At 41.8% G+C, this 16,762-nt stretch overlaps 1 protein-coding gene and 1 long non-coding RNA gene across 4 annotated transcripts in view; one reads left to right on the top strand and one right to left on the bottom strand.

The window, feature by feature from the left end:
- Window positions 1–156: 156 nt before the first annotated feature.
- Window positions 157–15,303, top strand: LOC103143477 (uncharacterized). Of its 3 annotated transcripts, none has more exons than XR_001663087.1 (4): window positions 157–300; window positions 1,693–1,775; window positions 7,355–7,490; window positions 14,675–15,303. It is a non-coding gene; the product is annotated as an uncharacterized LOC103143477 (long non-coding RNA). The 3 variants fall into 3 exon arrangements; XR_476798.2 differs by lacking the exon at window positions 14,675–15,303 and adding an exon at window positions 10,100–10,185; XR_001663088.1 differs by lacking the exon at window positions 14,675–15,303 and adding an exon at window positions 10,073–10,151.
- nedd9 (neural precursor cell expressed, developmentally down-regulated 9) overlaps window positions 5,665–16,762 on the bottom strand; it is a 30,954-nt gene continuing 19,856 nt past the window's right edge. Inside the window, exons 3-7 of the mRNA XM_007560038.2 lie at window positions 11,580–11,678; window positions 10,158–10,295; window positions 7,881–9,038; window positions 7,385–7,474; window positions 5,665–6,590 (exon numbers count right to left, since the gene is read on the bottom strand). Coding sequence (XP_007560100.1) covers window positions 6,081–6,590; window positions 7,385–7,474; window positions 7,881–9,038; window positions 10,158–10,295; window positions 11,580–11,678 — 1,995 coding nt within the window. The 3' untranslated portion in view covers window positions 5,665–6,080. The remainder of the gene's footprint in view (window positions 6,591–7,384; window positions 7,475–7,880; window positions 9,039–10,157; window positions 10,296–11,579; window positions 11,679–16,762) is intronic.

Raw genomic sequence — 16,762 nt, 5'->3', positions numbered from 1 at the left:
TTTTTATTGTTATTAATGATGGTTCTGATCCTTTTATAAATTTTAAGAAGCAGATGACTGGATGAATAAAGACGTAGATGGATGTAAACATACTTATCAGCCAGTAGGGGGAGCGCTTGTGATTTTAAACATTCCACGCATGTGCTGTTCGAGAAAACGAACTGCTCATGGGTCGTTCTTCAAAGGAAACGTAAACTGGCTGAAAACTGGCCTGTAAAAATTCCCTTTAGATCGTAAAATTTCACTTAAGATAAACTAACCACGGGTTTTATTTGTTTTGCGAGAGAAATGAAGACAACCGTGAGTATTTTCGGTGTCAGAAGTGTTTGAAAAGTAGCAACAACTCGATTGAAAGCCGATTTAGAAAAGCAAGATTAAAAACCGGCTTAAAAATGTTTGCAAGGAATAAAGACATTTTCTAGCTAAGAAACCCGTTTCAAATTGTTGTCAAAATTTTAATTGACCTGTATAGATAAACATTAATGAAAGAATTCTGAGGTTTTATCATTTTATTCCTGTTTCTGGCCGCCGCCATTGCTTTTACCGCGACAATCACGTGCGATTCCAAACTGCTACGTTCCAGGTCGCCTCGAAAATTAGAAATTTTGACTGAAACGTTTCTGCTTCATCTCAATAAGCTAAAACATTTGTTAAGTTAATTCGATTCATTTATTTTTATTATTATGATTAAGTTAATTTGTGTCAGTAACTTAATTGAAGTTTAATGCTTCTAGATTATTTTTACAAAGTTAATGCTGATTTTAATGTGTTCTTTGCTCACAGATGAGGAAATTTATAAATTGTGAATATTACCTGAGACCATTAGAAAAAATATTTTATAACAGAGATGTTGGCCAAATGAAAATTATGTCTATCACTGTACGATATTCAATAAATTAGAGTATTATTGAAAATGTAGTTTATTTCATAATGAAATAAACTAAATACTTTATAGAATAATGTTTTCAGACCTTTTTTATTTTAATTATGTTGATTTGCTATTTATAGCCATTGAAAACACAGCAGAAATGTATTATTCACAACCCTGTAAGGTTGAGGTTTCCTCTGGTGGTTGTGCATGTTTTTCTATCCCACTTTTTCCTTCCACTCAACTTTTAATGAATATGCTTGGATAGAGCACTCTGTAAACCAATGTTTTCCAACCCTGGCCCTCAAAGCACACTGCCCTACATGTTTTAGGTCTTTCCCTGCTTCAACACACATGATTTCAATTGATGGCTGATTAACAAGCTTTTTCCCATTTAAATGGGGTGTTTTAAAGCAACATCTAAAACATGTAGGGCAGTGTGCCTTGAGGACCAGGGTTAGGAAACAACTAGGTCCATTTCACAATTACTCTTTTGCGGCATATTCGAAAATGTATATTTCAGAATTAATTTTCTATTTGTGAAAACTGAATTATGGGTTTTATCAGCTGTATGGCATAATAATTACATTTATCAGAAATTAATGCTGTGTGTGGACTGGATCTGTATCAAACAAGTTAATCTTTTTAAATTGAGTTATTTGGATTAATAATGTTTGACATTGTTATGTCATATTTTTAAATAGCTGGAGTGAGGTAAGCAAGTCCAGCTCCTTGCAGGACTGCTTTTGACCAAACACTGTTCCTATTAGCTAACTGAATCCCACATTTAGCTCCTAAATGACTTTTCTTTCTTTTTGTTGCAGGATTAGCATTAATGTTTCAGTTTGAACACAAGGTGGCAGCACTGTGTTGGGAGAAAACAGCTCAAGTGGTGAAAAACAACCAGGTAGGGGATGTATTTGAAGATATTTGTATTTACGGCTCAGATTTCTATTATTCAAACATTTTACAGAGAAATAACCACACTGTCTATGAGTATCTATGTTTATTTCCATGTAAACAAGAGGAAAATCGTGACCAATTTAGAATATTGTGGATTATATACACAAATTATGTCCAAAATGTGGAGTTTCATTCATAATTTACTCATGGCTTTCATTCTATTAATGATCTTCACAGTCGATCAACTGAATCAGAAACACTAATAACTAATTATAACTGTGTGTTTCATGTCTTCTTGATTCCTTCACAGTCTTAAAAATCTGAAATTTGTTTTAAGTAAAGTAAATTATTACTATTGATATTTAATTGTTAATTTCCTATTGTGAAGATAATAGTTTAAATTGTAGTAAAATTCTTTTAATTATTCAGTAGCTTTAAAAAATACAATCGTCCAACCAGGGGTAGATTGTCTGTCACACAGGCGTTGTTTCAGTCTGTCCATTAAATAATTTAATGCTGATGAAAGAAGTTGAGTCTTTTTGTTCAGTCATATTTTAGTTAACATCTCGTTAAATTAAATAGCAAAAGTCAGTCTGACTTTTTGAACCACAGAGAGAAATCGGTGAAAATCCTTACATTTGCTATAATTAATTTTAGAGGCTGGATCCGTCCTGCAGATCAGGGAATCTGCGACATCCCAGTGAACTGTCTGAGCTGTTCAGACTCTGCTGGAGGATTTTAAATTGCTGCCATAAATTATTGTCTCTGAAAAGGGTGAAAGAGTCCAACCTGAGCCAGTGCAGCTGTGAAGAACCGCTTCCAACAGGACGGGATTCCTCTCAGGCTCAGAGACTCTCCTGGAGTCTGAAGCCTGATCTGAAGTCCATCACTGAAGCCAAACCAGATTTAACACAGACATTTACAGATCATGACAGGGGTCCACACTTCTTAAATTATCTACAAGTAAAGCCTTAAAGCTGCTATGTGGAACTTTTATAAAAATAGTTTAATAGTTTTGGCATATTTGTTGAATCTATAAGACTGACAGTTTGGTATGAGACAGATGATCTGTGAAAAAATCAATCTCATCTCTCACAGTGCTGACTAGAAACGACCAATCAGAGCCAGGAGGCGGGACTGCAGCTAGCATAGCCTCTTATGAATGGTCGGCTAGTTAGCATAGCCACTGATGATGGTGGATAAAAAGTTTTTATGTAACACTAAGTTGTTTCTCTGCCATTAGCACATTTAGCAGTGAGTACATGATGTTGATTGACAGCACTAAGCCCCTCCTCCTGGCTCTGATTGATTGATTTTGGTGCATTTCTTCAGGCGGCAGTAGCAGCTCAGGGAGGTCGATCTTTTCTCAGATTATCTGTCTCATAACAAACTGTCACAACATGGAGCAAACATGGAAAAACATTCTTTATTAAAGTTACAAACTGCAACTTTAAATGTCCTAAACTCGTTTTTAAAAATGTATGTTGGCCTTAAACATACATTTTTAAAAATGTATCTTTTTAAGTTAGTCACAGGTCTTAGATTTTGTCATGGCAGCACTACTAAACATATTATGTAGTTTATTTTTCTCAAGGAACTTTTCTGTGAAGCAAACATTTTCATTCTGCTCTGTGACTTGAGGTGGTTAAGGCTATCGCTAACTAGCTGCTAATAATCTCTTGCTACGTAGCTAGCTTTTTTTGTACCTGTCTTGGTTAAGTGTAAAGTGTCAGCAGTTGGATGGATGATGTTCATCTTTACCTCTGGCTCACTTCTGTTGCAAATCTGTACGATGTAACATGCATTCTGTGCGGAAGAGGTTAGCACTGCTTTATAAAATATGTGATTTTCTTTGTGTCACAGATCTTAAATTTCACTCATAATGATGTTAAATAGGTTTTAAAAACCCCAGAAACTCTGACATGTGCAAAAACCTTTCAAATGAGACGAATGTTATGTTTTCAAACTTTGGATCTTCAGTTTTTATGCTGCCAGCTCAGCTTGTTTTTAGATTTAAAGTTATAAAAGTTATCTTTTCATTATCTGGCTAACAGCTGAGAACGACCAGCAGCCCTGTGTGTTTCCAGCAGTGACACGTCCAAAGGACTCAACTTCCTCCTCCCATTCTGGGATCAGATATCCTCCAACAGAAACGTCTTCCAACAATTCAGACTCTGACTTTTCAGCTTGATGGTTGATCTCCAGCAGGACAGACAGAGCACTTCTGATTCCTGCATTTAACCTGACCAAGTTACGGTTATTGGAGCTTAGACGAAAAAGTGTTAAAGGCAAATATTGTGATCATTTGGCTGTAGCTTTATATCTGTTTCTCTCTTCTCAACTGCACGGAACCTGGTTTAACCTCCCAGTTATCTCATAATTTAATAATCAGATTCTGAGACATTCATCCTCAGCCTCTCCTTATAACATCAGATCCACATGAAGACTTTTTGTTTTAATGCCTGAAAGCTTCTTAAAAGTAATTCAGCGTAAAGTGGAATTTAGCAGAGTGGAAATCAGAGATTTCACAGTTCAGAGTTTCCCACATCTCTCTGTCCAACTGCTGGAAAACTGCATTAGAAGCCTCTCTGAAAGCGGACCGACGTGGAGCGCTGCTGGTACCAGCGAAGCCACATTTCCCTCAGATTTGGCTCATTTCATTTCCATCTGCAGCTTCTGGAGAGGCCAGACTGTAATTTCAGAGGCTGCAAATACTTGACAGGAAATGTTTGTGGCGAGGCGAGGAAACTGCAGAGACAGCAGAGCTCTGTGCAGGGAGCCGTCCTGGAAGAGCCGCCTGTCACCTCTCTGATGAGCTCTCTGCAGGTTTCCACCTGTTTGCTGCTGATCAGCTCCAGCAGGCAGGTTTTATCGCAGAGAACTGCTGCAGCTGTGGTGAAGACCTGCTGCTTCTTCTGCCAGAAGCTCCCCGAGATCTCAGCGAGGCTCTAACTGCAACCAGAAGCTTCAGAGTTAACGGCCCTGGGAGAAGCAGAGCGCCCATTAAACCAGCATTTATGTGTTTGGAGTGAGTTACCACGGCAACCAGAGGAAGCCCAGGCAGGAACAGGAATGCTTATGGGGTGCCATGGATGAAGTTGCAAAGTAAAAAAATGAACAGAACTAATCTGGATAATTTAATCCGTCATAAGAGGAATAAGTGGGGGTTGATTTTTCAAAGTCATATTTTCAACATGTTGTTCGTACGTTCATAAATGTCAAAGTTTCAAACTAAATATTTAGTTTGCAAACTAAATATGCAATTCACAAGCTAAATATTTAGTTGGGAACTAAAAAATTTGTTTGCAGCTAAATATCAATTTTCCTACTAAACAGTTAATCTCCAAATTAAATTTTTAGCTAACTAACTAAACATTTTATTTGCAAGATAAATATTTAGTTTGTAAACTAAATATATGGATCAGATCTAAGCATTTAGTTGGGAACTAAAAATTTAGTTTGGAACTAAATATTTATTTTCCAAACTAAACACTTGATAATCAAATTAAATATTTTTTGTAAACTAAATATTTAGCTGGAAAGCTATATATTTAGGTTCATAATTAAATATTTAACTTGCAAGCTAAATATTTAATTTGTATACTAGTTAACATATGATTAAACATTTAGCTAAATATTCAACACATTTAAGTTACAAATTAAGTATTTAATGTTGTTCCAAGCTAAATATGTACTTATCTAATCTTCAAACTTAATATTTAGGAAGAACAGAGTCTTTTAACTCGTCAGTAAACAAAGTATCTCTTTGCTGATGGGTCAGATTTCTATCTCTCTCAAATCGCAGTTTGGATCCATAACTGGCCCACGCACCACACTTTGAACATCCCTGATTGAGCCCTTAAGCTGATGAAAATACTATGCTGGGACCTTCAGAGAGCTGGAAAAGGAATATCCGTTTAATCAGATTCCAGTAACACGAGGAAAGACGACACATGTTTCTGCGTTAGAAGAGCCATTTACTGTGTGGCGAGTTCCACAGACAAACACGATTAACAGAGAAATGCAGCAACACAACAACCAGATCCTCAGAAGAAAATGGAAACAAACATAAGGTGCTTCGTATGCAACAGGAATGTTATGAAAAATGTCCACCAGATCCTAAAGACTCACCATGACTGCAGCTATGTTTATATTCAGACCATAATATAAAACTATCTACACAGAAAACAGCCGATATTTACACCACGGACTATTTACAGAGCATGATGGGGAGCAACATATACATATAAATATATATGTATATATATTTGTAGGTTGTGCAGGTTGGTGTAAGAATGCTGGAGGGAAGTCACAGAGCGGCCATCTGCAGCAGCTGCTCCTTGAACTGCTGGGCGTGGTGCGAAAGGTTGGCCACCCGGTCCACCATGTCCTGGATGGCGGCCGTGTTGGGGTAGTTCAGGGCGGCCGTCTTGGTGGCCGCCACCACCGTTTTCAGCAGGTCACACAGCACGTTGCTGGAGTTCATCACACGGTTGGCCACCTCTGGGGCGGACGCCTGCCTGGACAGCGTGTCCCCAATGAATACCAGCTTGTGCGCGCTGAGGATGACAAACTTGCTGTGCGCGACGAAGATGCGGGGAGGCTGGCCGGCGCCGACACAGGCAAAGAAGGCGTCGACGGCGCTGAGCAAGGTGGAGAAGTGCTGCTCACACTGGGCGGAGTAGAAGCCGAGCAGCTGGCGGTCGCGGGCACACACCTGGGCGGAGGAGGAGTCGGAGGGAGCGGGGGACGTCCACTGGGTGATGTCATTCTCCACGGGTTTGATCACTTCCTGCTCCAGCTTCTTAAACTGATTAATCTGAGGAAGATGAAACAATCCAGTTATTTACGATAATAACTTTAAAGGTTATTGTCGTAACCTTTAATTTTGTTCCAAACTAAATGTGTATTTAGCTTGAAACAGCTAAATACATAGCCGTGAACATCTTAGGATAGGTCTATGTCCTATATAAAACATGTTCATTACATTTTTGGTACAAAATCATTCTTAGATAATGAGTCTGTTGAGTTCTGCCTTTCAGGGTGAGTTGTTTTAGGGTCTGTGTCACTTTAAATCCAATTAAACTGCTGCTGGCCACGCTCCATAATCAACGTTTTCACTCGCACGTGACAAGAGTTGCAAACATATGCACAATTATACAACTGTACATCTTTGAAAAGCAGAAGTAGAGCCTCCTGCACAACTAACAAGAAATCAGCCAATTGTTTCTGGATGACAAGTCGACAACAAAACACTTGTCTTTTCCAGCAGCCATTGTACAGCGTATACAGCAGGAAAACCAGCTGACCAAACAGACTGGAGTTCAGTTTGGGTTGCTAGGTAACGTGTGGAACTCTGCTGAGGTTGCTAGGTAACAGGGCAGCTGGTGCTGATTTGTGCAGTGGTTTTTGAAATGGCTCATTTTTCAGACACCAGAAAATGTTAACTTATTGCCAAAAACCAAGGGGGCGTTGTTTTTTTTTTTTTGTTTTTTTTTGTTAGAAGCAGTAGAAATCCAAATAGAAATATAAAAACTTGCAAAAATGTGAATTTTTCATAACAAGTCCCCATTTATTTTCCAGGTTTGTGTGACGTTTCCACCTCGGACTCACCTGCTCCTGGCCCAGCTGGACTGCAGTCTGCTTGATGATGTTCTCCTTCTCCAGCAGCTCCTTCTGCTGACGCTCAAAATCCTCTTTACCCTTCGGATGGAAACAGGTGAGGCAAAAATTAAAGAGTGAACAAAGAAACAGCTCCATTGTTAAATAAATATAATAATATGGTGAAATAAGGAGAACAATCCCTGCATTGGCTTTTGCTAGTGCATAATGGTGAGTTTATTGAAATGGTCTAAACGTTGGGGTTTATGCTATGCTAACTCCCACCTGCAGGTGGCAATATTACTTACTTTTATTACATTCCTGTCTCCACCATACATGATGTCAGTTTATAATCCACCATCAACATCGTGAGTAAAAAAAAGTCACATTTAAAGAATTTCTTGCAAATATTTATTCACGGCAAAATCAATTATGATTGCAGCAAAAATCATAACAATCGCAAAATCGTGGAGTTAAGAAAAACTGCCCCAACCTGTTGCTGTTTTACCTGCAGATGGACGTAGTCGTAGTCCTCCATCCAGCTCTTCACACACTTCTCGCTGTGGTTCATGTTGTCCTTGTCCTGGTTGGGTTGGACAGGGAAGGCTTTGGTCTGTCCGCTGTAGCTGTCTGAGTCTGACGGCAGCGAGGTGAGCCGGTTCTCCTCCGGTGTGCTGCCGGTGGAGAACGTTCCGTCGGCGTGCGTCCGCCTGAAGAGCAGCTCGGCATTGCTGCCTATCGTCGAGACCAGCTGCTTGGTGTCGTCAGAAATGGTCCTGGACACCATGACGAAGCGGTCCAGGTCGTCGCTCTTGTTGTGGTGCTGCCTGGAGGAAGCCAGGGCGTTCAGAGCCCAGCTGCAGCTCTCCAGAGCTTGGTAGGTCTGCACCAGGATCTGCTGTGAGTCCTCCAGCCGCGCCAGCTGACGCCTCAGCTTGCTGTGCAGACTAGAGTCCGACAGAGACGTGGCGTTCGCCGCAGCTCCTCTACCGAACGCAATGAAGTCCACCAGAGACACTCGGACTTTGTCCAGCACCATGCGCACGTCGTTGGTGTGCTGCTCCATGTAGGGAAAAGTCCTCCAGTGGGAGGAAGACGCCATTGAGTGCAAGGCCCCAAGAGAGAGCTCCACACCTTGCTGCAGGCGGTACAGCCTCTGCACCCCGGCGTCCACGTCCAGGAAGAGGCGTCCCTCTGAGCCGCAGCCCGTGGAAGACGAGGAGGTGGACATGCTGCTCCGTGAGCTGCCGGTGCTGGAGAACGATAGGCGGTTCACGCCGTCCGTCACATCCGTCACGGTGCGAGCGTCCTGAGCAGGAATGTCGTAGATTCCTTTGCTTGTGTCCCGGTCGGCAGAGCCTTTATTTTGGAGCGGCTGTGCGCCCCGGGGGAAGTCGTAAACGTCCTGCTGAGAGTCCGCTCCGGAGTGGAGGGCGGAGGGAGGAACGTCGTAGATGCCCTCGTTGCCATTGGTGTTTGGGTGATGGTGATGGGGCTCGACGTTGGGCGGGAAATCGTAAAGTGACTGGGGGCTGTGAGACGGTTTGGTGAGGATGGCAGGCGGGACGTCGTAGATGCCTTCCTGTTTCTGCTTGAGAGGCTGCGGGAAGTCGTAGTTTCCCTCCTGGAGGTCAGCGTTGGTCCTGCAGGGTGGCACTGAGTAGACCTAAGGACAAAACGAAGGGTCAGACATCGACAAATACACACACACATTACTGGTGGAGCACCACAGGGTCGTGTGTTTGGGTTTATTCTATTCTATTCAGACATTTTTCTCTGAGAAACTGATTTATGGATCCCTGAAAAGGTAGGAAAATGTTTTGTTTTTTTGTTTTTGAAGACCCAATTTCTAAGTTTGTCATAATTAAGTTATAAAATTATAATTAGGTGGATAAAAGTCATAGTTACAAGTACTAAAGTCTTTATTATGAGCATAATAGTCACAATTATGAATATTAAAGTCATAAATATGAGAATAAAACTCATAATTACGAGTTTTAAAGTTTTCCTCTTATGAACAGTCAATTAAATTATTTAATTTTTTATTACTTTTAACTTTTTTAATTTTTATTTTATTTTGTGCGGTCCAGACTGGCAAGCTTTCTGAGAGGCTCGCTGTGTTTCTTATTAAAACAATGGCAGATTGTGTTTGTTTTGTTCACTTGAGGTTTAATGCCTGGTAAAGATCAGTTTAGTATGTCCTGACCAGCAGTGCACTTTCTTTTTATCATTATTGTCTGTGGGAGCACACAGCAGCCGTTGGGATATTTGAAGGAAGTGAAAGATTAGCTTATATGTGAACACATGATCGTTTCCTCCTTCGATTCGCTGCTGTAGCCGAGCTGCATATGTGTCTAAAGGCCTCAAGGCATCATGGGAGTAAATAAAGCGACACTCCTCACAGCTAGACAAACCGAGTAAACTGTAATTAGGAGCGACGCAAATAACAGCTCAGAGAGCTTCAGGTTGGTCCAAACAGAGCGCTGGCTGTCTGGGCGGCGCTGCAGGAATCTCTGGAAAGAGAGCCGTTTCTCCTGCTGCAGTTCAAACACCAAGCCACTCACTCAGTGGCTTCTGGCAAGCTAAGCCTTCATTTACCAGAGCCGCAGGATCGCCATAAATATGTCGTTTGACGTATTATTCATTTAATGGAGAAAATTAGGAGAAATTCAAGGAGCTGCGTCAATAAACAGTTTCCAGCCTCCTGCGTTTGGTTTTATTTGACAGGAATAAGTCGGGGTGTCAGGCTGATGTGCCACGGAGTCGAGGTTTTCCCCGCACTCACCCCTTGGGAGGACGGAGGAATGTCATAAACGCCTTGTGTCCGGGGCTCCAGCTGGGATGGAGGAACGTCGTAGATCCCTTGGTTCCTGGCTGCAGCCGGCTGACCCGGGAACATCTGACCAGGAGGAATATCGTACACCTGGAACACAGAAAGCCAACGTTAAAACCCAGACGGAGGTCAAAGTTCAACCACAGCCTGCTGTTGTTACGGAGATCTGAGCTTTGGCTGCTTGTTTGCTACACGAGGGAACAAAAAACCTAAATCTGATGGCAAATTTTAAATTAAAACCAGTTCAGCTGTGCCTGTGCGTATTTTACATTTGATTTATTTGCACTGTTTTATTTAACGTTGCACAAAATAATGACATGGATCTGCTGGGAAGACTAGATGTATCAGATTTTCATTTATTTTCCATAAAAGGTTTGGAAATTTGGAATCTGTTCCAGACATTTCCCCTAAAATATCAGAACAAAGTACTTATAATATAAATAATCATAAAATAAATACCGGAGCTGCTGGATCTGAACACCAGGCCTATGATGTGTCTGATGACTGTTTAGGGCAACAACTAAATTATTTCAGTTATAAAAAAAATAATTTCATTCTGCAGATTTTTCACTCAACCACTTAAAATTATTTTACACAATATTAGAAATGCATAAAAAATACAAATAAACAAGTAATTCAATAAGAAATCAAACATTTTGCTGCCTAAAATGCACACAACATTTTATCATTTGTAGCAAAAGATGCATCTGCAGCTAAAAAAAATCCCTTTTAACATCAACATGTGAAAATGTCAGTTCTTTCTTTCTGCTGGACTGAACATCAGTACGTATTAGATTAACAGATTAATAACTGGATAGAAAACATTTCTTAAAGACTTAAAGAAGATTGAAAACTGCAACTAGAGGAGCTCTGGTACAACTGATGTACATTTTTCATCTTAAAAGCAAATTTTTTATGCAGTTTTTGCTTAATTTCTGCTCTGACTGTGTTCTTTCAGAAAACTCTTTTTTTTTTTAATTGATTACTAAATTAGTTGGCGATTATTGAATAACCTTGGCGATGCATCAGACATCACCTGCACTGATGGGTCACATTGTGGGTTTCCATTTAACCAGCCTGGTAGAGAGTACGCCCCACATGCTGGGTTGCCACACTTTTCTGCTCATGGAAACTCCCTGTGGGGTTGCACCTCTGGTCTGATTGGCGCCGATACCAACGCGAACCTCCGTCTGTCTGAGTTCATTAAAGACCTGAAGTCTCATCTCTGGTCTCATCCTCCACCTCTACTGAGCCTCCCAGACCGGCATAACGCGGCTCACATGAAAGAACCGGGTCTGGTTTGTTAGATGTTCTGATGGGTAGCAACAGCTAACAGAGCGGGCGGTGACGTTGCCATGGAAACAAGACACCTACCCCCTGTGATCTGCTGGGCGGGACGTCGTACAGGTCCTGGTGGTTGTGCTGTCCGGGGCTGTAGGAGTAGGACTGTCCCACTCTGACTGGGGTCACGACCTGTTGGATTGCAGACACACAATGTCAGAAACAACAACTCCATGTTGATCCTGTGCCACCATGTTGCTCTGTGGTTGTTTTGGCTGCCTGTCGTTCCTCGTCCTTGAGTAACCCTGCGTAATTCTATTTGAGGCGGATATTTCCTGATAACATCCCTGTTCCAGGACCCAGGAAGCTGACTCATAAACAGACGCCTGCAGCTGCACAGAAAACCTCTGAGCTCAGTAAAACCCCCAGCAGCTGATAATTACAGACAACCTGAGACTAATAATGTGTTCATTAACACTGAAGGGGAAACATTAACCCGCTGTGGACCTGTGTGAGATCGGGTTTCAACCATCCAGCAGCACGTTGGAGGTCCAATCACTTCGCCACAACCACTAGCAGCAAAACATCCCCCAGCATGATGCTGCCACCTCCCTGCCTGATTGGTGCAGTGTCAGGAGCGTTGACATTGGTTCAGGTTTTCTCCCAGTTTTCTTGCTTTTAAAGCAGAGCGGCTTGTTTCACGTGTTTTTCCAACTGGACTGTGATCCAGGGCGTCTGCGCATCGTTAAAAAGTCTTAAATACATGGATCTAAAATTAAGGCCTTAAAATACCTTACATTCATGCTTTAAAAAGTCAGTTTGCCTTAAATATGTTAAATACGGCCTTAAATTTTGTCTGCCAGAGAATATTAAATAAGCCCAAAAATTGACCCAACCAGAGTTTTAATTGTATAACTTCATTCAAGGCAGAGGGCTGCAGGGTCTTATCCCCTACTCTAACATCTCTCTGCCCAGACAGAGATTTAAAGAAGAGTGGCAAAAGCAAAGGAGGTGGATTAGCAGTGCTACCTAACAACTGATATCGTCATCCAGATCTTGTTACTGTTGAATATCGTCTCCGCTGCCCAGATATTGATCTGTTAGCATGTTATGACGGTCATGAGACTCTCATACAGCAACAGTCTTCTGTCAGAGGCCTCTCTAGAGTCGCTGCATGACTGACTGCTACTGGAGATCCTTACTACCCGCAGCATCACCATCCACAGCAACTCCTTTAAGATATTTGGATTATTTAAGTTATGACAAAATTTATATTCTATGTTGGATGATTCTTTAAAAGTTGGGTCCCAAGTTTCGTCTTATTTGCACCAGTTTATAAAGATTGTATTCATCATGGAGAAGCAGCATTCAGCTTCTATTCACCACAAATCTGGAACAAACTTCCAGAAAATTGCAAAACAGCCAAAACACTGAATGCCTTTAAGGCTAAAAGAAGACTGATTACTGGGATTCGATATTTTTGCAGCTCTGTCATTTTAGCTAGAACGCTGAAGTCGGGTCTTTAGCTAGAGAAACGTAATTCAAGAAGCTGTTTGGCCTTCAGCCACAGGCTGCACTGGAAAATGATTCAAGCTAAACCAAACTTTGAGCAGCTGTGAGGAATAAAATGAGCACAATTTCAACTTGAGCTTCATTTTATTGAAAGCTGCACATTTGTGACCTGGAGAACGGCTTTATGAGCAGAAAGAAAGCTGAAGCAGAGTCTGGAATCAGCTCGACTCCTGCTGAGATAATCATTACATCACTGTTTAAAGATCAACCTCCAGCCGGAGTGTTTCATAAAACTTCAAGTCTTTCATCCGGAGAAACCCAACACTGACTGGTTTCACTTTCATGGGGAAATCTTTGACCCTGTTAATGTTTTATCACCGTTTCCTGTCGGTGCTAATCTGCTCCCCTACACCCCAACCCCTCCCCCGGCCTCGTCGTCTCAGAGCCGTTAACAGCAGCGCAACAGACCTTCAGAGGGAAGCCAGGAATGCTGGGAATGTCTTTCCCGAGCACAGTCCTCCTCCTCTGCCCCCGAGATCAGCTACCACCGCTCTGGATGGAGCAGGGTTCATTAGCAGGGCTGGAAAATAGGAACCATACGTCTGACTTCCTGGCAGAGGCTCGGGTTAATCCCCTGATATGTCTCTGCTGTCAGGAGGGAGAATGGAACATGACCTCAGAGCAGGATTAACACTTCTGGGGAAAGTTGGGCAAGATTTCTGAAAGGAACAAGAGGAAGAAATGGAAAGCGGAAAACCAAACTCCTTCTATGGAAAGGACTTTCATTCATCTGCCTAGCGGTAGTTTGTATGTTTCCCGTAATTCACATCTCAACCTGGTGATTTCAGGAGTTCATAGCTGGGATTCCTGTTGGTGCGTCCTGCAGCGAGCATGTGGGGTCGAAACTGAATCCTAAACCATGGATGGATCTCTGAAATAAACCGAGATGATCAGAGATCTGCTGACGAGCAGAACCAGACAGTTATTCAGCTCAACTGGACCAAAACTGAGTGAGAACTGCTTCACCTAACAGTCAGAACCACTGAATGTATCCAGTAGAAAACAGCAGTGGCCGCCGCTCTTCTCCCTAAAGCACTAAACATTACTTCTGATAACGCTGAAGTGCTACACAAACCAAATCAAACTTGCATGTGCAGAAATCGCAGCACCGGAATGAGATTTGCTAAAGTGCTATGCTAATAAGGTATTTAGAAGAAGCTAATGCTAATGTGCTACACCAACAAGGTATTTAGAGGGTGCTAATGCTAAAGTGCTAAATTCAACCATGTTGACACCCAGCATGTTTCACAAAGACAACATGAGGCGACTCAAAGCAATTCATAAATGTGAATTTTTGCATGTATTAGTTTATTTAACACCCCTGGTTGTTTCCTTATATAAACATATTATTTTGTATATCTCTTTTGCTCATTTGTTGTATGCTTGCCATTTGCTGAAAGTTTTTTGAAAACCAAAAAGAGGACATGAGAATAGGAAACAGAACTGCTTGGTAAACAGACTTCAAAATAAGAGCTTAATATAACGTCTGAGCTTCTGTCTGAGTGAAAGCAATAAAAAGATGGCGGCTCAGCCTCTGCTCTGCAGCGATGCGTACGCCATGTTGTTTCCTGTCTGCTCCATAACCTCCCCGTCTCCTCCCTCCGTTTCCCCTGCAGGGTTCATTGGCGGCGCATTGAGGACCGTAGAGTGATGATGTCACCAACAGCCACAGAAACAGAGAAAACCCTTTCCTACACAGGTGAGAGGGGCCTGGAAGGGGCGGGGCTACACACCTGGATCCCAGCGCTGTTGAACAGACGCCTTGTGAACTCGCCTGCGTGTGGCGGTGAGCGACTCAAGGCTCTTTCAGCAGCGCCTTGTTTGCTTTGGGTCGTTCAGGCAGGTTGAGCTTTAACACATTTAAACGTTACGTGACATCAGCGATGACATCATGTTATCGCTTTAAGCCACTGAGCCACGTTCAAACGCTCCGTCTGGTATGAAAGACTTCATTCAAGGATCAAGTGAAAACAGGATGTTGTGAGTTCATCCTCCATTACTCATAATGTCGACAAGAAGGGAAGAAATCTTTTCTTCTGTAATCAGAAAACTGAAATCATAAAGAATTTTTTTTTACCAGCAAAAACTTAAATTATGCTGTTTTAATTATCGAGTCATCTGGTTTTCAGATGGAATAAAGGAAAAAACCCCGATATATTCAGCCTTTATGTAAACTAAGTGATGCTGTAAGCTTCTGATTGAATCGTTTATGATTTAATTTTAATCTGATTTATCTCCCAGTAGTTACTACCTGACTGAAGCTTTTTGGCTTTTTCTTCTTTTTGCAGCTAAATAACTTAAACAACTCTGAGGTTTTCCATGTTTTCTATCTCGATTTTTCCCACCTATTGATACTTTTTGTTTCTGAAATCCTTGGAATGAGAAGCACTGCTGGTCAGCTGGCTGGTCAGCTGGCTGCTACATTTTTCCCTCATTAGCAAAACTACGTAATTTTAAACATTCAAAAATGTTTCCACTTGCAAAAAACTCTAAAAAGAGTTGAAGTACGTAAACCAAAGGGGCGACATTATTAAAGTAAGGCTGTTGTTAAATGACAGAAGAGAACTCTGGCTACTGGAGCAGATAGCCTGACTAAAAAAAACAGCAAATATCAGTTTGTTATATCCTACAAAATAAAACACAGTTAAAGGAAACTCCTTAGTTTAAATTTATTCTGTATTTTTCTCAAATCTATTAAAATTCACAATGATAAAACTTAAAAACATCATTTAAGTTTTTAAAAAATATTTTAGCAGCACTAACTGTAGTGTAAAATTAAGTGTTTAGGTTGTTTTGTGTGTTTGTTTTAAATGTGTTGGTGCAGATAAAGTCTCCTGCTCCAGTCGCAGTGTGAGGTTCGTTTCTGCTAAAACAGTGAGAACTGTGAACATGGACAGAAAGAAAAGGACGAGTCGGTGAGATCAGGCGCCTTTTTTCTGCCTGCGGTCGATTTATATCGCCTCCATTCGTGTTTCACACCTTTTCATTGCTTTTGTTCTCAATCACGATCTCTTCCTTCCTGCTAATGGCCTGCAGACACGAATCAAGCAGCCGTCCTCCTCTGTGGCCTTCAGCCGCCTGTTTGCATCGATCTGGAGGCTAGCTGCCTGCAGCAGTCGGCTCTGCTACATCCAGGCTGCAGGAAGCTTTTCTGCTGAGTCACAGCTCCATCGTGACTCCAGCCTGTTAAAGCTCCAAACTAATTAATGCAGGAATCCCACCAGGCCGTCTCCAAAAGCCAAACAGCTTAGAGCCGATTTTGGCTCTAGTGAAGATCATCTGCTGTGATCAAAGCAGCAGTTTAATCCGTCGCTGCAGTAATCTGTAATGCTACTGGATGTGTCTTACGTCCAGCGGTTAGTTTCTAAGAAATGATGGGTGTTTCCAGGCTGTTGGCCTCAGAGTACCAGGTGAGTCTGACGGAGGCTCCTGAAGCGCATGCCGGCTTTACGGCTGCAGGACGTTGGTACCGTGTTACCTACAAATCTCTCTTATCTGTGCTTCCAACTCTCTAAGTGACCTTTGACCTCTTGCCTCTATCATCTGAGTCACATGCACACTGAGAATTTATGACAGCTGCTAGCAAAAACATCTTCCAAGATGTTCTCTGGATGAATACTGTGCTGCTGATGCGGCCCTGATGGGCTTATCGCCATGACGACCATACTGAGCACATAATTAGGGATTATCGTCCTGAATGAGAC

The sequence above is a fragment of the Poecilia formosa genome, unplaced genomic scaffold (assembly GCF_000485575.1).
Source record: "Poecilia formosa unplaced genomic scaffold, Poecilia_formosa-5.1.2 Scaffold112, whole genome shotgun sequence".
In the NCBI taxonomy this organism is placed as follows: Eukaryota; Metazoa; Chordata; class Actinopteri; order Cyprinodontiformes; family Poeciliidae; genus Poecilia; species Poecilia formosa.
This window is presented reverse-complemented; position numbering and strand designations above follow the sequence as displayed.